Source organism: Ranitomeya variabilis, chromosome 4 (assembly GCF_051348905.1).
Source record: "Ranitomeya variabilis isolate aRanVar5 chromosome 4, aRanVar5.hap1, whole genome shotgun sequence".
NCBI lineage: Eukaryota > Metazoa > Chordata > Amphibia > Anura > Dendrobatidae > Ranitomeya > Ranitomeya variabilis.
The window spans coordinates 572,282,692-572,304,993 of record NC_135235.1 but is presented as its reverse complement, the minus strand read 5'-3'; the positions used below and the strand labels follow the sequence as shown (position 1 = coordinate 572,304,993).

General features: G+C 42.3%; 1 protein-coding gene across 3 annotated transcripts; it reads right to left on the bottom strand.

Annotated features, from left to right (window-relative positions):
* Positions 1 to 2,986: 2,986 nt before the first annotated feature.
* On the bottom strand, positions 2,987 to 22,197 carry SS18L1 (SS18L1 subunit of BAF chromatin remodeling complex). Of its 3 annotated transcripts, none has more exons than XM_077252861.1 (11): positions 22,032 to 22,189; positions 16,784 to 16,860; positions 13,959 to 14,043; positions 12,400 to 12,544; positions 11,248 to 11,445; positions 10,683 to 10,847; positions 9,883 to 9,984; positions 9,359 to 9,451; positions 5,965 to 6,090; positions 5,726 to 5,853; positions 2,992 to 3,744 (listed from the first exon to the last, which is right to left on the bottom strand). In XM_077252861.1, the coding sequence occupies exons 1-11, from the start codon at positions 22,098 to 22,100 to the stop codon at positions 3,718 to 3,720; spliced, it is 1,215 nt and encodes a 404-aa protein (XP_077108976.1). In that variant the 5' UTR covers positions 22,101 to 22,189; the 3' UTR covers positions 2,992 to 3,717. The 3 variants fall into 3 exon arrangements, with proteins under 3 accessions (XP_077108977.1, XP_077108976.1, XP_077108975.1); XM_077252860.1 differs by having other exon boundaries at positions 3,111 to 3,744; positions 5,965 to 6,093; XM_077252862.1 differs by lacking the exon at positions 16,784 to 16,860 and having other exon boundaries at positions 2,987 to 3,744; positions 5,965 to 6,093; positions 22,032 to 22,197.
* Between the last annotated feature and the right edge of the window lie 105 nt (positions 22,198 to 22,302).

The following is a 22,302-nucleotide window of genomic DNA, read 5'->3' as shown; positions in this document are numbered from 1 at the left end:
GGCACTGTTCCCTATGCTAATGAGCAATTGTGTTTGAGTTCCACACACTATCCCTCTTTCCTGGTTATCTTTTCCTCTTTTATAATAAAGCTCTCTGCACTTTTTTATGATATATGTGGTGATATCTGGTATACCCACCGATCTTTTTTCCACCTGTTTCTCTTGCAGAAATTCTAATGGTTATCAGTACCCTTATAATAGTACTATTTACTGTATGTACAAAATTTGTATTGTTGTAATAAATTTACACCCCTTTTAAAATTTCTGGACTTGAACTCCATTCTCTCTCTTGGGTTATAAGGCTTGAAGTCCCCATATACATACATCACATTAAATCTTTTATACTGATTCAGAGTTACATCTAGTTTTATGCTCCAGAGCTGCACTCAAAGTTCTGCCTTTGAAGTCATTGTGTAAATACTTATCCTGTACGGATTTATTGTTACATTTACATTATGCTCCAGAGCTGCACTCAATATTGTGCTTCAGAAATCAATGTGCAAATACATTAAATTACTTTAAAATACCTTTTTCTGATCCGGATTTATATCCTGTATTATACTCCAGACAGAGCTACACTCAGTCAACAAGCTTATCGTCAGACACCCTCATAACAAATTAGCAGACCTCCTATATTTCAGGAGGAACAGCTATTTTTCCCCCACAAAATATAACAGCTTTATGTTAAAACTACACTTCCCAGACTGTCCAGATCAAGCTCTTTTGCAGACATTCAACAAGAGGAGGATGCTTGCAAGATTTCCACATCGTAGCCTGCAGAATTGTGAATGCCGCTCTGGAGTATAATACAGGATGTAACTCGGGATCAGTACAGGATAAGTAATGTAATGTATGTACTCAGTGACTCCACCAGCAGAATAGTGAGTGCAGCTCTGGAGTATAATACAGGATGTAACTCAGGATCAGTACAGGATAAGTAATGTATGTACACAGTGACTCCACCAGCAGAATAGTGAGTGCAGCTCTGGAGTATAATACAGGATGTAACTCAGGATCAGTACAGGATAAGTAATGTGTGTACACAGTGACTCCACCAGCAGAATAGAGAGTGCAGCTCTGGAGTATAATACAGGATGTAACTCAGGATCAGTACAGGATAAGTAATGCATGTACACAGTGACTGCACCAGCAGAATAATGAGTGTAGCTCTGGAGTATAATGCACCATAAGTAATGTATATACACAGTGACTCCACCAGCAGAATAGTGAGTGCAGCTCTGGAGTGTAATACAGGCTCTCATTCAGAATCAGCAGTATATGCAACTAAAAAATTGGGTTGATTGAGTGCGGTTCTTTCACCCACCCATTATTTATTATTTCAATATCCCATGACTGATGAGCGATCAGTATAAGAAGCACATTCAATGTATTAAATAATAATAATTTAAAAAAAAAAAAAAAAAAAAATCAACCAATTAATGAAATAAAGTCTAATATACATATATTGCTGCCTCTCCTTTGCCGGCCTGTCCTGCTCATCTTCTACAACCATTTAGAAAGCAAAACATACAACATACGGACTGTTCAGTTCTTAAAGCAACGCTAAATAATATACATTTAAGAGAAAAAGGTTCCTGCTTCTCCAAAAGTGCTCCGTCAAAATATACACAATCGTACCCCAGGAGTCATCACTCATATAAATACAGCCATTATCTCAAGATCAGCGAGGAGACATGGAGTGACCCCCTACTCTTCTGCCAATAAGCACACAAAGCGTTCTCCCATCTTTAGATGACCCCTTATATCTTCAGTCCAGTGTCAGAGCCTAGCAATGGAGCACCATCAACTTGGTAAATCATTATCATTTTTTATTTTTTACTCAAAAATGTGTCCAGATCCTGCAGGGGGCGCCGAGCCACGTTATGTGCCGGCACCACTTGCTGTCCGGTGCCAGAGAGAGCATTAAAGGGTTTTTTCCTGAAAAAATAAACTGATCAATTACCCTACCCAGATCTAGAGATGGCTGTACGCTGCTGCCCTGGTCTTTGTTGCTCGGCTGTAACTGTGATGTCACGTTAACAGCGCTGCAGCCAATCACTGGTAGACGGCCCTAGCCACCGAGCTCAATGATCGGCTGCAGAGCTGTAGATGTAACATCACCGCTGCAGCCAATAAACTGATCACTTACCGTCCCCAGGTTTACAGCTGGCTCTGTGCCACTAATCTCTGTTTGGCTGCAGCAGTGATGTCACATCGCTGCAGCCAATCAATGAGCTTAGCAGCTCCACTCATGTAAGTGGCACTAGCCTTTGAGCTCAATGATTGGATGCAGATGTGACATCACCGCTGCAGCCCAAAAATAACGAGAGTGCGGCTCTGCTCCTGGGGAGAGCAAGTAACACTTAGTTTGTATTTTTTATAACTATATTACTATGTACAAGTAAGTTTTCTAAAAAGAGGACAACCCCTTGAATTGTTGACTCACTATAGGACTGGAGTGAAGATTTTGTGCTATATATACACATGGAAATATATATTCGGTGATTAGACCTTGCTCCTCCACATCACATGGGTAGCCAAGTGTGAGGACCCAGGTACAAGCAACATATATCTCCGCATCCTAGACCATTATTAGGTTTTGTCAGACCCAAAGCTTGATGGCTCCTGGTGATCCTCAGGATTCCCACCATACAGCATAATGAAGACATGCAACACTGAATCAACTGAAGCAGTTGTAGCACCTCTCCATGGCTGTGCCTGGTACTGCAGCTTAGTCCCCCTGCCCTTGAATACAGTCGCAAGTAATAATGAGCCGCTGTGCTGGCATCTCTTCATTGGGATCACGATGATCAGACCCTCGCTGATTATGACAAGTTATTATTATTATTATTATTATTATTATTAACAAGCCATCAAGGTTTAAGTCTGAGAAAACAGAATATTCATCTAGGATGCTAAGATACATGGGGGCCGGATGACCACCTATACATTTTTAAAGGGAATATGTCATTAGAAAGTGATCTTTCGTTTAAATCAGGTCTTTATTTTTACATTTTTGGCAATATTATTTTTTTCATATCCCAATCTGTATTAAAAATAAAAAAAAATTAGAAATCCTGTAGTTTTAATACCAGTCACTGAGGCTTTTTAAGACTAACTTCTTGTTGTTTCAAGGAATTCACATGTACATTAGCAGCAATGAACAGACTCTGATCCTATCTGTTGTATTAAACCATCTAATGAGCGTGTGCAAAGCTTATTATGAAGGGAGGGGGAGTAGGGTCAGCTGTGACATCGCCTATTGTGATTGGTCGATCATGTGTATCATCTGGGTATAGCGGTGTTGTTATCTGTCATTGTAATTCTGCCTCTGATGATAATGAGCCTACTGAAAAGGACTGGAAGAATGAGCCTAAAATATCCCAATTGGCCAGTGGGAAAATCACTAGTTTTGTTTTTTAAATAAAAGATCGTGATGTGTACTGTCTACACAAAACCTGATGTAAAAGTAGGTCCTTTTCTGGTGACACATTCCCTTTAAATCTTCTTAAAGCATGCAGGGTGACATCACAGATGCAAATGGGAGGTCAAACAACTTGGGTTCTTGCTTGTTGTCTTATCCTCTTCTTGGAGAAAGCCTTGGTAGCTCCATCGCTGATCTTCCATCTTGTAATCAGTAATGGTGGCAAGGAGCCGAGTCAGGTATTATACAAAGTTCTCCCAACCACAGAGCAGGGGGACAATTGTCACATTTACTTATTGCTGGTAGTTTCCATATTGACCCTGTTGGGAAAGAAATGTAGGCACAAGGGTTAGTATCTTGGGGTTTGAAAGAAACCTGGCCAAGCAAGGGTTGGGTAAGGCCGGACTTGAAGACGGAGCAGGAATTGGCTGTAATAAGTGGAGCTCGTGCTAATAAAAAGTTACAAAAATTTTTTTTTTGCATGGGATCATTTGGTGACTTTACAACACATTTTCCCAATTCTTTCCTTTAAAAAAGGCTTTCCGGTATTTTTATAGTGATGGCCTATACTTAAAGTCGGTGTAGGTACATCACCAGATAGCCCCACCAATAAGTGGCTACGGGATGTGATCAGTTGTGACGCTGCACAGCCCAGCGCCTTCAGCTACATAGTGGCCGCGGACGGGTACTGCACATCTTCCCCTGTGGAAATGAACAGGGGTGGTCTGCAGCACCTGACAGCGCTGTGGTGTTCTGCTCCACCACAGAGCACTTCTGGCCACTGGAGACACCACGAACAGCTGATATGAGGGAAAAGGGGTGTCGTACCTCCACTGATTTGATGTAGATGACCTATTCAAAGTACAGGCCATCAATATAAAAAGTGCTGGACAACCCCTTTAAGGAATTCAAGAGACTTCCCCTAAGGACTACAGGACCACAAATTATGAGAAACTTATAGAAGAATACATCATTTAAAGTAGTAACATCTGGGAAACCGATAAAGACCTAGAAAAAGCAATTAAGTGGTTTTCCATGGGATAACTTCTAATCACCAATCCACAAGTTGATAAAAAAAATAAATGTATGACTAGGGACCCCAATGCCGGGACCCAGACTGATCACAAGACGGCAGTGACGAGGCCTTCGCCAGGAGGTAAGCCATTGGTGCCCTGTGATTGCGTCACAGGAGGCAGATGGAATTTGGTATGCAAGTGATACAGACACTATTAGAGATAAGGTGGCCTGGGAGGGTAAAATCTAATATATGAAACCCCAATAAATGACCACTCTCTAACAGGTCATTAAAACACAACTTTTAATTATTTATTAATGATGCAAAAAGATTAAAGTTGAATCATATTTGCCCTAATTCCAGAATGTTTTATTTCATTGAGTAGAAGCCACTCATGAGGATGGCACTCCAGGGGTACCATCAATGTATAATGGACAATTTACACTTATGTTCCATCCCCTGATGATGCCGTTCTACCAGCGAAACATGTTTGTGGGACCTGTGCTGCATGTTTGAGTTGTATATAATTATTATTTGTCTGTTATACTTTCTTGGTATCCCGGGGTGGTATTAATTTATTAATAAAAGTTATGTTTGTATGTTCTCCCCGTGTTTGCCTGGGTTTCCTCTGGGTTCTCCGGTTTCCTCCCACATTCCAAAGACATACTGATAGGGAATCTAGATTGTGAGCCCCATCGGGGACAGCGATGATAATGTGAGCAAAACAGTAAAGCGCTGAGGAATATGTTAGCACTATATAAACATAAAGATTATTATTTATTATTATTATGTTTTGGTGACTTGTTAGAGAGGGGCCGTTTAGTGGTGCTGGGCCCTATTGGTCTCATAAATTGGTGTGTGAGAACATCGGTAAACGATGCAATCGGTGCTCAGCTGGCCATGTACTATACCGGGTGTGGAGAGAGCCCAAATGTCATTCTGAAGAGAAACGTCACTTTTTCCCCCCAATTTTCAAGTAAAATGTTGATGCGAACAGTCATTTTTAGGTTTCATGTATTTGGCTTTTTAGTTACTGTAATTATACTGGGTAGTTGTGCCCTGAGGTAATTTTTTTTTCTGTCAGGGATTGAGAAACACTGATGTAGGGGGATTAGGACAACTTGAACTTTCATCACTCTGACAGACATCTAGAAAACGCTTTTTTTCCATTAAAGTCCCTTAAAAAATCCTCAAATATGGAGGGAAAAAAATGTTAGCTGGCATACAAAATGGAGATTCAGCAAGTAGGAAATGTGAGGAGTGGTTGATCAGTGTGTGTACTCTACCTGCTCGTAGCCATAGGGCCTCTGTTGCTGGGCTGATGACGCGGTCTGTGGTGCCCGGTAGCTGGCGTACTGTTGGCTCTGGCCTTGCTGGAAAGTTGAATACTGTGAGGACGAGCCCTGTGCTGGGACTGAAATGAGGAACAAGGGTTATTCTCACCATTTTGGGGTGTTGAGAGTTGTAGTTTGGCAATAAACTGGTTCCAGAATAAATAAATCGCCATTACCATTGCCCCGCTTACCATATCCCTGCTGTTGCTGTCCGGGATAGTTCTGCTGATTGGAGTACTGCTGTTGCTGGGAGTACGCCTGTTGCTGGCCTGTTCCCTGCTGATATCCGGTCTGCTGCTGGGTGTACTGGGTGTTTCCTGCTAATGAATAATGAATAAACTAATGGGCGGTTGTTAATCACAAAGGTGCTGCATTTAGTGGCCTTAGGCTACTTTCACACTAGCGTCGCTTGCTGTACGCTGCAATGCGTTGTTTTGGAGAAAAAACTCATCCTGCAAAGTTGTCTGCAGGATGCGTTTTTTCTCCATAGGCTTGCATTAGCGACGCATTGCGACATATGGACACACGTCGCATCCGTCATGCGACGGATGCGTCGTGTTTTAGCGGACCGTCGGCACAAAAAAACATTACATGTAACTTTTTTTGTGCGTCGTGTCTGCCATTTCCAGCCGCGCATGCGCAGCCGGAACTCCGCTCCCTCCTCCCCGGACATTACAATGTGGCAGCGGATGCGTTGAAAAACTGCATCCACTGCCCCCGTTGTGCTACTTAACACACTGTCCGTCAGTACGTCGGGCCGACGGTTTGCGACGGCCCGTAGCGACGGACTAGTGTGAAAGTAGCTTTAGGCTACGGCCCCACTATGAGCTTTTGGGGAGTTTTTTTATGCTGCAGAATTTCTGCACCTAGTTAAATTAAATTGCTTGTTGTTTTTCATTGCATTTTTTTTTTTTTTTTTTACAGGCGTTTTTATTGCATGTTTAAAGTTGCGTTATTTGGTGCGTCATCCTTTAACCCCTTAACGACCAGAGGTATTTTTGGTTTTGCATTCTCATTTTTTGCTCCCATCCTTCCCAGAGCCATGACTTTTTTATTTTTCTGTCAATATGGCCATGTGAGGGCTTGTTTTTGCGGGACGAGTTGTACTTTTGAATGACACCATTGATTTTAACATATTGTGTACTAGAAAACAGGAAAAAAAAATCCAAGTGCGGTGAAATTGCAAAAAAAGTGCAATTCCACAGTTGTTTCTTTGTTTTTTTTTACCATGTTTACTAAATGCTAAAACTGACCTGCCATTATGATTCTCCAGGTCATTACAAGTTCAGACACCAAACATGTCTAGGTTCTCTTTTATTTAAAGGGCACCTGTCACCTCGTTTTTTCAGTATGAGATAAAAATACTGTTAAATAGGGCCTGAGCTGTGCATTACAACAGTGTATTTTGTGGACCCCGATTTCCCACCTATGCTGCCAAAATATGCTACCAAAGTAGCCGTTTTCGCCTGTCAATCAGGCTGGTCTGGTCAAAAGATGCGAACTCTGCTTCAGGAAAATGGCCGCCGCGATCTCCATCTGCACACGCGCGGCATCCCGCGGCCATTTTCCTGAAGCCGCGGCCAGCAGAGCGCCGCTTCTGCGCACGCGCGGCCAAAGGAAGATGGCCGCCCCCACCGAGCACCAATGAAATAGTGCACATCACGCTCTTTTAACTCCCCTATGCAGTGGATTCGGGACCTTGGGCATGCGCAAACCACTACGCCACCAACGGAAAACTAAGCAAGATCTGGGGGAAGACACCACGCCCTTTTGACTAGACCAGCCTGATTGACAGGCGAAAACGGCTACTTTGGTAACGTATTTTGGCAGCATAGGTGGGGAATCGGGGTCCACAAAATACACTGTTGTAATGCACAGCTCAGGCCCTATTTAACAGTATTCTTATCTCATACTGAAAAAACGAGGTGACAGGTGCCCTTTAAGTGATGAAAAAAAAAATTCCAAATTTTGTTAAAAAAAGGAAAAAAAAATTTCCGATGCCCGTAGCGTCTCTATTTTTCTTGATCTCAGATTGGGCGGGTGCTTATTTTTTGCGTGCCGAGCAGACGTTTTCAAGATACAATCTTTTGATCGCCTGTTGTTGCATTTTAATGCAATGTGGCGGAGATCAAAAAACGTAATTCTGGCGTTTTTACTTTCATTCTCATTACGCCGTTTAGCGACCGGGTTAATTCTTTTTTTATATATTGATAGATCGAGCGATTATGAATGCGGCAATACCAAATATGTGTATATTTGATTTTTTTATTGCTTTATTTTGAATGGGGTGAAAAGGGGGGTGATTTGAACTTTTATATTTTTTTATATTTTTAAAAACTTTTTTTGGGGCATGCTTCAATAGTCTCCATGAGAGACTAGAAGCTTCCATAATCCGATCGGCTCTGCCACATATAGGCGATGATCAGATAGCCTGTATGTAGCAGAATTGCTCACTTGCTATGAGCGCCGACCACCAGCAATCCGTCAGTAACAACCATAGAGGTCTGCTGGAGACCTCTGGTCGTCATGCCAACCCATCGGTGACCCGCGATCATGTGATGGGGTCACCGATGGGCGGGATTTCTGGCGGACTTGTCAATCAGATTGACAGCAGCATTTAACTAGTTAACAACAGGCGCCAGTAGATCGTGATTCCACCCGCAGCTCTTAGAGGCACATGTCAGCTGTTCAAAAAAAAAAAGAAGATGTGGACTCAGCGCTGGAGCCACATCAAAGGGAGGGTGTCCGACGTGGGTGTATTATTACACCCAACGTTGGAAAGGGGTTAAATAAGGCATTTTTTTTAATACTTCCTGGTAGTTGGCAGTTTACACAGAATAAAAGAGCACAGTGAGCATGAGAATTCTATAAATCCCATCCACTTAGCTGGAACTGTAAGACGCTGCAAAAATACACGGCATCAAAAAATCATTGTGGGACCTTAGCCTTAAATGGGAACTGACCTATTGTTGAAATCAGATTTTTGTGTAACGTGTATTTATGTAAAAAGTGTTGGCAATGTTTTCTTTCATATCAGATCGTTATGTAAAAAAAATAAAAATATAAAATATATAATAATAATAATAATACAGAATTAATAATCTTGCACATTTTCACACTGGCGACTGGGGCTTTTTTAGACTCCTACTTCCTCTTTTTTTCAGCAGGTTCTTCAAAGGCAGGATTGCAATAACTGACAACACCTCTATACACAGCTTATAACATAAGATCCACAATAGGTGAAGTCACAGCTCCCCTCCTGCTCCCTCCCTTCACAAGAACCTTTTGCACACGCCCATTAGATGCTACAATGCAATTAATAGGGCCAGAGTTTATTCATTGTGGCTAATGTACATGTACATTTACTGAAACAGGAAAATTCTAAAATTTCTCCTAGTGACCAGTCTGAAAATTTAATGTTTTCTACTTTTTATTTCTAATCTAGACTGGGATGTGGAAATTTTTTTTTTTTTAAAAGATTTAAAAAACAAACAAACAAACAAAAAAAAACAACAACTTGAGTTAAGCAAAAGGCCATTTTCTAACATCACTTTGCCATTAAATGCATAGATGTTTTTTCCTGACCTCCTTCATAGTAGTGCTGCGACGAGTCATCGAACGTCCTGTCGTAGCTCTGGTCACCGTACGAGGACTGCTGGTACGAGTAGTCGCTGTGTCCTAGATTAGAGAACAGCAGTGAAAGGGTGAACAGCGCCATCTATGGTATTTAAAAGAAGCTAACATCTAAACCTGGGGACTCTGCTATTAAAGGATAAGATGGTCATGTCTGGTATCACAGCTTTGCCACAAAGAAATGAATGCAGGTGTAATACTATAAATGAACAGGAGGGGGGCACTCTTATGGGGAATCCAGATGCTTCGTTGTAATAATGTACAACTCCTTTAAGTGTTAATCAACCAATCAGATCCAGTTACACCACGCCAGCATGAAAATACTGCGTGTTAGCACTGCTAGCTACATTAGAATAAACTCTTTACACCGTGAAGTAATAGCGCCTGACAGCTGTACGATAAATGGAACTGAAATGCAAAATCATGGCCCTCCCCATGCGCTGCCTGGTGTGACTGTGGACAGCTCTGGCACATACCGTCTGTGTAATACTGCTGGCTCATAGACTCCGAGGAGCTCTGACTGTGTGCATACTGCTCGCTGTAGTACTCCTCCTGACCCAGATACTGCTGAGCAGAACCTACATGATGAAACAAAAACCACATCTGAAACGGAAATCACTGGCTAGGAAAATAAAATATTCTCCTTAAAAAAGGGGTTGTCTGGGACTTTAACATTGATGGTCGATCCTTAAGATAGGTCATTAATGTCTGATCGGTGGGGATGTGATACCAGGCACCCTCGCCGATCAGCTGTTCCCATCGGAGTAACTAAACTTTTTATTATTTTGTCAAGCATGGACAATTAAGAAATTTTGCAATTTTTTTTTTGGGGTGGAAGTTTGTCGTCATACCTAGAATTAAAAAGAATATATAAAAAAAATAAAAATGTGAATGTACCATAATTAGTTTCCAAACCTTTGCTTTTCCCCCAGTCAAGTATTGAAAGTGTCCTAACTGAGACACAGACCCATCACTGCCACCATCTGTACTCCAAGTGAAGACATTCTGATATCAGCTGAAGGCAGACAAATAAACTGAGAAAAAGCAAAATGTTTGGAAACCACTTACATGCATTTTTTTTGTTTACAGAAATTAAAGATAAATCCCCTAATTTATTGCACCACTGCATAACTTTCCAAACTGGACAAGATGAAAAAAAAAAAAAAAGTTTAGTTACAATTATAGCCTAGATTAAAAACAATGATTTGCCTATGCCCCCTAGTGGTGATATTTGGAATGACGTGGGCAATGTACCATGTGTCTTATTTCAGCTCACCTTGTTGAGACGATCTGTATGGTCCCAGGGGTCTTTGCCCCATCATACTGCTTCCTTGGTTACTCTGGCTCATAATGGAGATTGAAGATTGTCCTTGGTAATGCTGACCCCCTCCCTGTGCCGTGGTGTAATGAGAGCTGGCAGCTTGCTGATGCATCATGGAAACTGGAATACACAATAGCAAATCAAGAACAGATAGGAACGCATAGGGTCAATAGCATCTATCCAACAAATGGCCGCCATACACACTAGGGGCTTTCAGCCAAACACTGGCTTGGCCGATTGTTCAGCTGGCAGCCATATGGGCCATCTCTCCCATACACAGGAGTGATTGTCCTCTCCTATTAAGATGGATAGCTAGATGGACTATCAGTAATTTGGTAGGTGGAGATATGGGTCAGTTATATTAAGTACACGCAGCCCAGTGACTCTGATGATTTCCTGAGTAGGGGACCCCCTGTATACCATCCATACCTCGTGTAGGCGTATATAAACATGGATTGTCCAGATGGGACACTGTGTCTTGGATATACAACCTAGAATATCAACCAATTGTTTCACTCACCTGGGTTGGTGGGCATGTTTATATTGGCCCGTGACACATAGTTGCCGATGCCGCTTTGACTCTGCATTGGCATATTCTGGGAGCTGGCCACCGTATGACTATAGCCAGGGGCTGTGCCATGGGAGCTGACTGCCATGCTCATACTAGTGGTAGGCATGGTGGTTTGACCAGACTGCTGCATGGCTACATGGTTGGGGCCTATTCCAAAAGAGAGAAGAAGAATAAGTTAAAAAAAAGTCACAACATAGAAAACACTAAAGGATATAAAGGAAACACTTAAATAAATAATATAATACAAATTTTACAGCACTCAGCCAAAACATTAAAACCTAATGTTGTGTAGGATCAAGTTCCCTTTGTGTTGATAAAATAGCTGGACCACTTCAGGACTGAAGTCTAGAGTGACCCCCGCAGGTGTCCTGTGGCATCTGGCACAGATCATTCCTGGAAGTTGTAAGGTTCGGCCTTCATGGATCGGACTTGTTTCCCAGCACAAAATGCTCGACTGGATGGAGATCCAGGGAATTTAGAGCCAAGTCATCACCATGATCTCTTTGTCATGTTCCTCAGCCCAATCCAGAAGAGAAGCCCAGCCATTGGGGAAAAACGCCAATGTAGGCGTTATGCCAAAGTAACATCCACACGAATGCCAGGGGCCAAGGTTGGCGAGCAGACTATTGCCACGAGAATCACATTGCTCACTGGTCTCTTCCCAGATAAGTGAGGAGGACCCACTGGCCATCCAGAGGGTGCAAAAGAAAACGTAATTCATCCGACCAGGCCTTCCATTACTCACGTGCCCATTGTAGGTGATTTTGGCTATATGGCCACTGACCGGTCTAGATCTACATGTTTTGTGTGATCAGACACCTTCCTATCACCCCAGCAGGACTTTCTTCAGTGATATGGTTTACAGTAGTTCTCCTGTAGTCTTAACTCCTCACATGCATCAGTAATCACTCGATGACCATTAATCTGCTGGCAGTTTACAGGTTGTTGATACCATTTTGGTAGGTAATAACCACCGCATTCCAAGTATAGGACTCAATTTCTGCAGTTTTGGAGATGTTTGGACCCAGTGAGCAGAGTAAGTTTATACAAAATAAAACACACATCCTTTATATAAACACACAGCATTGAGACAGGTCTCACCGTTACTGATCTGACTCTGTAAGAGGGAGGAGGGTGGCAGGCTGGCACCCAGGGCGTCACTCAGATTGCCTTGGGAATGAAGGCTCTGGCTGGGGCCGCTTTGGCTCATCCCTCCTGGGCCTAGATTCATGCTCTGGGTTGGTGGCTGCAAAAAAAACAACCAACTGAAGTCATTTCATAGCCAAATGCTACAGGCAGAAAAGAGAGGACACAAACACAAATTGTTTGGATCAGGTTGATATATGATACTTGCTAACTAAACCCTAGGACCTACAACTTAGCTACTAACATTTGCAGGACACTTTCAAGCCTCGCCCTCAATCTGACCAGGAATACTCTAAAAATATGACAAAAACACCAATTTTATAGGGAATTCATCAACAGGCTTTCAAAGACAAATCCAATGGTGCCTTTACATGGTCCGTCCATTCCTCAGTTACTGAGAAATCAGTGTTTGAATTGATATGCAAATGAGGCTAAAGAACTATGGTAGATCTAAAGCCTCTGCCACTCCAGGTCTATTTCCTGCCCAGTGCCACCACCTCCTGCCTGTATGACTGCCTCTAAGCTGTGTGACTTCTTGCAAAAGAGCCATCAGTCAAGCAGCAGCAGGAGGTGGCGGCGCTGGCTAGGGAATAGAGCTGGAGTGACAGAGGTTCCAGATCTACTATAGACCTTCAGCCTGATTTATATTTTAATTCAAATGCTGACTTCTAAGTAACAGTGGCTGTTCTGTCCGATAGTCTTAATTAAAGGTGCAGTGGAGAAAGATGCGTCAAATTCATTACGAAGTCTTGGCCTCTTAATTAATTTGGCACATCTTATAACTGGAATTTAGCCTCATCATAAATGTTACTTCATCCAGGAGATGGTATAATGTACGCCACTTTTATGGAGCAAATTAGAATGAATTTGATAGGCGGGTTTTGCGAAGCCAGCTCCGCTTTAGTAGAAGGCTGGCATGAAAATGACAAAAGTCCCAAAATTTTGTATCACTTCTTGGCGTTTTATGACTCATTGATGAGTTGAGATCAAAGTATATTAGCAAGTGGCAAAACTTTTCATGAAACAATTTAAATTTTAAATTTGTACGGTGCTAGACAAGAATAGTTCTAAAATACTAAAATTTATTAGGAGAACGGGACTCGAGATACTGAACACTTATGGCATATCCGATCAATAAACTGGCATCTGGGGGGCAATACTTTAATCACAAAAGGGAAGGGGGATGCTCAACACTCCAATAACAAAGGCAGCACGGTGGCTCAGTGGTTAGCACTGTACGGTGGCTCGGTGGTGTTAGCACTGCAGCGCTGAGGTCCTGGGTTCAAATCCCACCTAGAACAACATCTGCAAGGAGTTTGTATGTTCACCCCGCGTTTGCGTGCGTTTCCTCCGGGGTCTCCGTTTTTCTCCCACTCTCCAAACACATACTGATAGGGAATCTAGATTGTGAACCCCAATAGGAACAGTAATAATGATGTCTGCAAAGCGCTGGGGAATTAATGGCGTTATATAAGGAAAGCATAATAAATAATAACAAGGATCTCCGTACTCACCGCAGGGAGCAGAGATTGCATATTCTGGTTGGAGTCGGCTATAGTTGCCAGATACACAAGATTTCGGTGCAGGATCTGCTGATATCTACAAGAAATAGCCAACAAGGTTACATGCAGCACTATACACAACACTAAAAAGGAAATAATCCAACATGAAACACTGCAGAAAATATTTTACCAATGGAAAATATATATATTTTATAGATATATAGATATAGATATATTGCGGTATATATAAAGATAGAATATTTATAGTTTTTACTGTAGGAAAAACTTACTATAAACTAAGAAATCTGCTTAAATTATCACACACATTTACACCACTCCAGAACTGGTGCCGATTTGCCTTTCTGATGCACATACAGCCGGAGATGCATTATTCAGGGGTGTATACATCCTAGTAGTCTGCGTGCATCTTACTTCTGTTAACTTCATATTAAGACTGGACCCAGTATTAATAAAATGCTCCCAATAAAGGGAGAACCTCAAAATAAGCACTTCAATAGAAATCATAGAATGTTAGAATTGGAAGGGACCTCCAGGGTCATCTCCGACCCCCTGCTCAATGCAGGGTTCACTAAACCATGTCAGATAGAGGTCTGTCCAGCCTCAGTTGAAGACTTCCATTGATGGAGAACTCACCAACCTTCGTGACAGCCTGTTCCACTCATTGATCATCCCCACTGTCAAAAAGTTTTTTGAAATATCTAATCTGTATCTTCTCCCTTTCAGTTTCATTCAATAGCTTCTTGTGTTTCCATGTGTAAATGTGAATAATGGTGATCCCTCTACACTGTGACAGCCCTTCACATATTTGTAGACAGCTATTAAGTCTCCTTTTAGCCTTCTTTTTTGCAAGCTAAACATTCCCAGGTCCTTTAACAGTTCCTCATAGGACATACTTAGCAGTCCGCTCACCATCCTGGTAGCTCTTCTCTGAACTTGCTCCAGTTTTTCAATGTCTTATTTAAAATGTGGTGCCCAGAACTGGAGACAGTGTTCCAGATGCGGCCTGACCAAGGAGGAGTAGAGTACGGTAAATCATTAATCTTATATTTCAACCCTTAAGCTTACATCACAAGATAAGGAATATCTACATTATGCAATCATTGCATAATAGTGACAACCTTGTGCCTCCAGAACTGTGATGGCATCAGTGCTTCATAGTAGTGAGAGCTAGAGTGCCTCTATAATGATAGCCACACGGCTCCAGTATCAGATCCTCAAGACAATGAAAGGCATCAGAGGCTCAAGGAAGTGACAGCGGGAGTGCCCCACTGGGCCACACGGCCCCTCCAAGTTAGAGCCTCTCGACCCCCTTTATAAAGTTTTTTTTTTTTGTGAAAATAAGAAACTTTAATATATCTTATCTGAAAAATCAACTTCTTTCTCATTCTGGACCGAGCTTTCATTTTCCAAATTCTGTCCTCACCGAATACCGACTTTTCTAATACTGAGATAGGAGATGACAGTTGGTGCTTATAAAGTTCCATGGAGAACTGTGAGGGTATGTGCACACGTCAGGATTTCTTGCAGAAATTTCCTGAAGGAAACCGGAAATTTTCTGCAAGAAATCCGCATTTTTTTTTTTTTGCATTTTTTTCCCGTTTTTTTCGCATTTTGAAAGCGAAATTAGCTTGCAGAATGCTAAAGTTTTCCAAGCGATCTGTAGCATCACTTGAAAAACTGACTGACAGGTTGGTCACACTTGTCAAACATACTGTTTGACAAGTGTGACCAACTTTTTTCTATAGATGCTGCTTATGCAGCATCAATAGTAAAAAGATATCATGTTTAAAAAATAAAAAAAATGGTTATACTCACCCTCTGCAGACAGCCGATCTCCTCAGCGGCGTCCGTTCCAATAGATGGTGTGGTGCAGGACCTTCGATGACGTCGCGGTCACGTAACCGCGACGTCATCGCGGTCATATGACCGCGACGTCATCGCAGGTCCTTCACCACACCATCTATAGGAACGGAAGCGGCAGCGTGCACCTGAGAGGCGGGAAGACTCCGGGGGCCATCGAAGGTGAGTATATGACTATTTTTTATTTTAATTCTTTTTTTTTTTACCAATTATATGGTGCCCAGTCCGTGGAGGAGAGTCTCCTCTCCTCCACCCAGGGTACCAACCGCACATGATCTGCTTACTTCCCGCATGGTGGGCACAGCCACATGCGGAAAGTAAGCAGATCAATGCATTCCTAGGTGTGCGGAATTCCCGCAATTCCGCAAATTTAATGAACATGTTGCTTTTTTTTCCGCTATGCGATTTTTTCACGGAAAAAAATGCAACATTTGCACAAGAAATGCGGAATACACTTAAAATAATGGGAGGCATATGTAAGCCTTTTTTTCTTCGCGTTTTTATAGCGAAAAAACTTGAAAAAAAACGCGAAAAATACTGAACGTGTGCACATGGCCTAACTCTTTAGGAGAACTTGCAGAAGGATGTCTGTGTTACCTCTAGCTCCTCTCCCTCCATAGAATTTTAAGACCACCAACTGTCATCTCCTATCTTCATTGATGAAAAATTTTACTCATGCACTTCTCTGATAATATAGACTACAAAATTGCTAAATTTTCACGTGTACTATCGATTTATGAAAATATTAAAACGAAAATTTTCTCTTTAAGTTTCAATGACAACGCCATAACGCCCCACAAATAATATCACAAAACCCCTGTGCCATCTGTCTTCTCTGCTAGATTTCCAAAAGACGTCAGGAACTACAGAAAATCCAAACTTGAAAAAAAAAAAATTTCATCCGTTTTATTACAGATCTAGGTCACCGTTCCTTTCCAAGAGCCGTCCGTACTCACTGTGTGCACTCTGCTGTCTTCCCCTTGCTCTGATAGTCCATTATACACTGGATCAGGTGGTGGTTCTCATCCAGCATCTAAGAAAAAGTCACAAAATCGTGGTTTGTAATTGTTCTGCAATTCCCATCCTCTTTTATTGCAGGAAGCAATCTGGTCCAGGTGCGGATATAGCATTGGGGAAACCTGTGAAGCCACACAGGGGCCCAAGAGGTAAGTAGAATTGTGCAACATGATGAGTTGTTGGATTGCAAAGGGCCCATATACTGTTCCTGCACAGGGTCCTTTTCTGGCCATGTCCGCCAGTGATCGGGTCTCTCTGTCACCTGGTCAAAAATGACCAGCTTTTGCACATATTTTATTCCTGCTGCTCCCCACATAAAAATGAGCACTAAATAAAAATAAAAAGCCCCATGTCTCTGGAGTCGTATGGCAGCATAATTATATATATATATATATATATATATATATATATATATATATATATATATATATATATATATATATATATATTTATTATATAGAGACACACACACACGGGGCAGCAGGAACAAAATAGGGGCAAAAAGTGCCCCCTTTTGATCTGATGACAGGTCCTCTTAAAGACATTCACGGCCTCATTCCACTGTATGTGGGCACGCTAGCTGAGGCAGGTGAGCGGGTGGCTGATTTCTCCACACTCTGCTGTCAGTACAGCTTAGGGTGAACAGATGATTCGTGACTGACAGCCTGGTTGCTAGGGAACACTGCCTAACAACCACGGTATTTCACATGGGGGTAGTTGGGCAGTCAGTCCCCAGGGACTATTATACAGGGTTACAACTGAAGGCCACCAGGCACATTAACTGGTCATATACATTACCCAAATGTCACTGGGGTCTGCAGACAATTTAATACGTATCAAAGAAGGTTAACCCCCGACATCTGGGCTGTTCCGTGCACAATACATTTGTATAATGTATGAGGAGCCAAAGAGGAGGGCAGCACCAAACGCCCAAATCTATTTCTCTTACCACCATATTAACATACACAAGTGTGATCCAGAGGTATTCTGGATTAGAAGACATCACTTACTTAGGTACTGGAGTTTTTGACTTTTGTGTGGTCTGAGTACGGCATACAGTGTGTGCTGTATGACAATGTACATGTGTATGGCACACAGTGTGACAATGTACAGCACACAATGTGGGCACAACATGACAATGCACACAAGTATGGCACACAGTATGGATACTGTATGACAATGTACACATGTATAACGCCCAGCACGGGCATAGTATGACAAAGTAAACTTGTATGGCCATCAGTGTAGGCACAGCATGACAATGTACACAGGTATGGCACTCATTGTGGAGTATACCAAGGTACACACATATGGTACTCCATGTGGGTGCAGAATAATAATGTACACATGTATGGCACTCATTGTGGGCACAGAATATCAAGGTACACACATATGGTACTCCGTGTGGGTGCAGAATAATAATGTACACATGTATGGCACTCATTGTGGGCACAGAATATCAAGGTACACACATATGGTACTCCGTGTGGGTGCAGAATAATAATGTACACATGTATGGCACTCATTGTGGGCACAGAATATCAAGGAAAACACATATGGTACTCCGTGTGGGCACAGAATAATAATGTATAAATGTATGGCACTCATTGTGGGCACAGTATGCCAAGGTAAAAACATATGATAGTCAGTGTGGGTGCAGAATAATAATGTACACATGTATGGCACTCATTGTGGGCACAGTATGCCAAGGTACAAACATATGGTACTCCGTGTGGGTACAGAACAATAATGTACACATGTATGGCATTCATTGTGGGCACAGTATGCCAAGATCCAAACATATGGTACTCCGTGTGGGTGCAGAATAATAATCTACACATGTATGGCACACAGTGTGGGCACTGTATGACAATATACTCATGTCTAATACTCAGCATGGCAACAACATGACAATATACACATGTATAGCCGCCAGTGTGGGCACAATATGACATTGTACACGTACTGCACACAGTGTGGTAAACACGTATAACACATCATGGGCACAGTATGACAAGGTACACACATATAGTACTGCATGTGGGTGCGGAATAATAATGTGCACATGTATGACACTCATTGTGGGCACAGTATGCCAAGGTACACACATATGTTACTCCATGTGGGTGCAATATAATAAAGTACACATGTATGGCACACAGTGTGGGCACTGTATGCAAAGGTACAAACATATGGTACTCCATATGGGTGCAGAAAAATAATGTGCACATGTATGGCACTCATTGTGGGCACAGTATGCCAAGGTACAAACATATGGTACTCCGTGTGGGTGCAGAATAATAATGTACACATGTATGGCACACAGTGTGGGCACTGTATGACAATATACTCATGTCTAATACTCAGCATATGCACAACATGACAATATACACATATATAGCCGCCAGTGTGGGCACAATATGACATTGTACACGTACAGCACACAGTGTGGGCAAAGTATGACAGTGTACACTCGTATAACGCTCATCACAGGCACAGTATGACAAGGTACACACATATGGTCCTATGAGAGGGTGAGGAATAATAATGTACACATGTATGGCACTCGTGTTGCTATAGTATGGCAATGTACAGAATTCTTCCTATAGGTAGACATAGTATGTATAAAGTAGCAAATAAAGAAAATCCAGCTCCACGACCCGTGAAAGCTTTCTTCAATAAAACACTCACGGTTCGCGGAGCTGGCTTTTCCTCATTGGCATTGTCTTACGCCTTGAGGCGCGTTCCTGTGCTCCGAACACCTTCAGGATGCGGATACAGTGAGCTGGACTTTATTTCCCTCATGTATAAAGTAGGGCACTTTTTGGTGTTAGTATGTGTGTCACTAAAGCCGTTAAGTAAAAATCGGGCACATCCCTGTTCAGAACAATGATATAAATTGTCCCATCAGTGGTCACTGGAAGCGACAGCCCAGTATGGACGACATAGGACACATCGTGCAGATCAATCACAGGTAAAGGGGCTGGACGGTAAGGATCTCAGGAGGCGCCAAGGGTAGTCCGGCCCGTTCCTTGGACCGTAATAAGACGTGCCAGGTTGGCGAGGTAACACAACATAGAAAAAAAAACCTCTTCATCCTGATGGCAGCAGTTTATAATGGAAAACCTGATAGAAAGTTCTCTTTAAGGGCAGATATGGATCTTTTCTTTCTGTTTTCTGCACTCTGGGGCAATTGCCCGAGCTCAGGCATTTATGGTTATACTGAACGGCAGTGACATGGACCACGGGAACCTGGATTTCTGATTTATTTTAACTATAGATACCGACGTGGAAAAATCACTGAAAAATATGAATTAAATAAGAGGTAATTTTCAGGCAATAATCTATTTAACCATTATTGTTGTATTTATGATGACCATTTCTCTGGGTGACATGAATTTACCCGTCAATACTCATATCATTTCTGGGGAGCCTGAAGGGAACCTTGATCGTTCCAGAATGTGCCCATATAGAGCCAAATCAGTGTCTATGTAGGGATAATAATAATCTTTATTTTTATATAGCGCTAACATATTCTGCAGCGCTTTACAGTTTGCACACATCATCATCACTGTCCCCATCGGGGCTCACAATCTACATTCCCTATCAGTATGTGTTTGGAGTGTAGGAGGAAACCGGAGACCCCGGAGGAAACCCACGCAAACACGGAGAGAACATACAGACTCCTTGCAGATGTCGTCCTGGGTGGGGTTTGAACCAGGACCCCAGTGATGTAAAGTCTCAAAATACCATCAACCAGTCCTCAGAGAGCGCCATCCTTTGTCCACATAAATAAAACACAAATTGACAATATCCACATAATACCTGTGATTTTTTTAAGGGATTGCTATTTTTTTTTAGCAATTAACCAACATATTGTGTGGAAATAATTTGGGGAGGTCGTTCTCCTGAGGATTATCGAGCCTGCAGTTATTATTTTAGTATGGAGATAGGTATCACAAAATCGGTATTATTCTTAGTAGCACCCCCACCCTTGCTACTACGTGATACGTATTCTGCAATAGCCAACCAATCAATAATAACGGAGCAAACAATTAAGGGCAGGTTCACACGACTAAATCACAGTTTCATCCAGAAAAGTAGGAGGATTTTTTTCTCACTTGTCGCCCGTATGCGATCCGTAGTTTTTTTCTTTTTTTGCAGCTATTAGTCATTTACAGGACCATTTATGGATTCCTATGTTACAGAATTGTAAAGTATCCATAAAAATTGGACGCTACACTGATCCAATTTTTTTATTGCACCCAGAGACTTGACTGGGTGAGTCTCATCCGATTTTAGACTGAAAATAATGTGGGCTGCGATTTTTATTTTTTACATGCAGATTCAGTCAATGAAAAAAATCTAAATGTTCATCTGCACTGGCCCATTGAACAACATCGGTCAAAGTGCTCGCCGATTTTTTTTACGTATAGCACTCAGACCGAAAGCACGGTCCTAAGGAAGAGCAATCCCTCCCTGCTGGCCCAGGATCAGCGGCAGCTTTTCTACAGGTGATCTCACTTATCAATGTGTTATTCTATAGCAGCCGCCCTGGAACTACATGTCCCAGCGGATCCTTGCATGCTTGAAGTGTAGTTCTGAGCAGGAGAAGCACATGTTGCACATTACCGGTCAGCCCAAAAATCACCTAGGAAAGGCACTGTGCAATTAATGGCGCTATATAAGTAATCATAATTAATTATATTTTTTTGAGCAGCAATAAATAAATACAATATAATAAAATCCCCAAATGTGATGTAGATCTACATTGAGGCCATTTGTGCAGCACTGATGCAGCCACTTCTTTCTCCTCTCCAGTGTGAGCCTCAGATGGTGAACTGTGAGGAGGTGACAGACAATGGTGATTTATGGGCTCTCCTTCACACCCCTCCTCCCTAAGCCACTGATAAGGATGGAGGCACTCAGGGATGCATCCTGCTCCTCTGTCATCATGGAGGCACATCTTGAGGACAGCAGATGAGCAGCACCTGCAAAGCTCCACATTCCCCTGCAGTCTGCATGCAGTCCACACAGAGTTTAGAGATGCTGACTGCACCTGTCAGCCATATTTTGGCAGCTAGCACCCATGCATCCTCACACTCTGCATGACACATGAGGAATTTCCCTCCCTCCTCCCCCTTAGAATAAACCTGGTGCCATCAGACACCCTGGCAGATCATTTACCTTCTGGATAGTTTGCTGGGTGACCTCTCCTTTCCCTCTGGGTCTGGCAGAAGCAAAGGCCACAGACATGATCCCCCCTGCGCCCCTGTGTCTGCCTGATCCTTGCTGACAGCAGTATAATTTATTACAGATATTCTTAATATCTGCACCCTATTACTAGCCAGAGGATCCTTATTCTATGCAGCAGACAGGGGGGAGCTATCACCAATAGAATGACCCGAGTTTCATTTTATAAAATACTTATAGTCATGTCTTGCTCTTTTCTATAGCT

Excerpts from the sequence above, each read along its gene's own strand:
- SS18L1 (XM_077252860.1), bottom strand. The coding sequence starts at position 22,100 with ATGTCTGTGGCCTTTGCTTCTGCCAGACCCAGAGGGAAAGGAGAGGTC. Across the intron at positions 11,446-12,399 it reads ACAGAGTCAGATCAGTAACG|GCCCCAACCATGTAGCCATG; the intron begins GTGAGACCTGTC and ends CTTTTGGAATAG. Across the intron at positions 6,094-9,358 it reads GCAGCACTACTATGAAGGAG|CAGGAAACACCCAGTACACC; the intron begins GTCAGGAAAAAA and ends ATTATTCATTAG.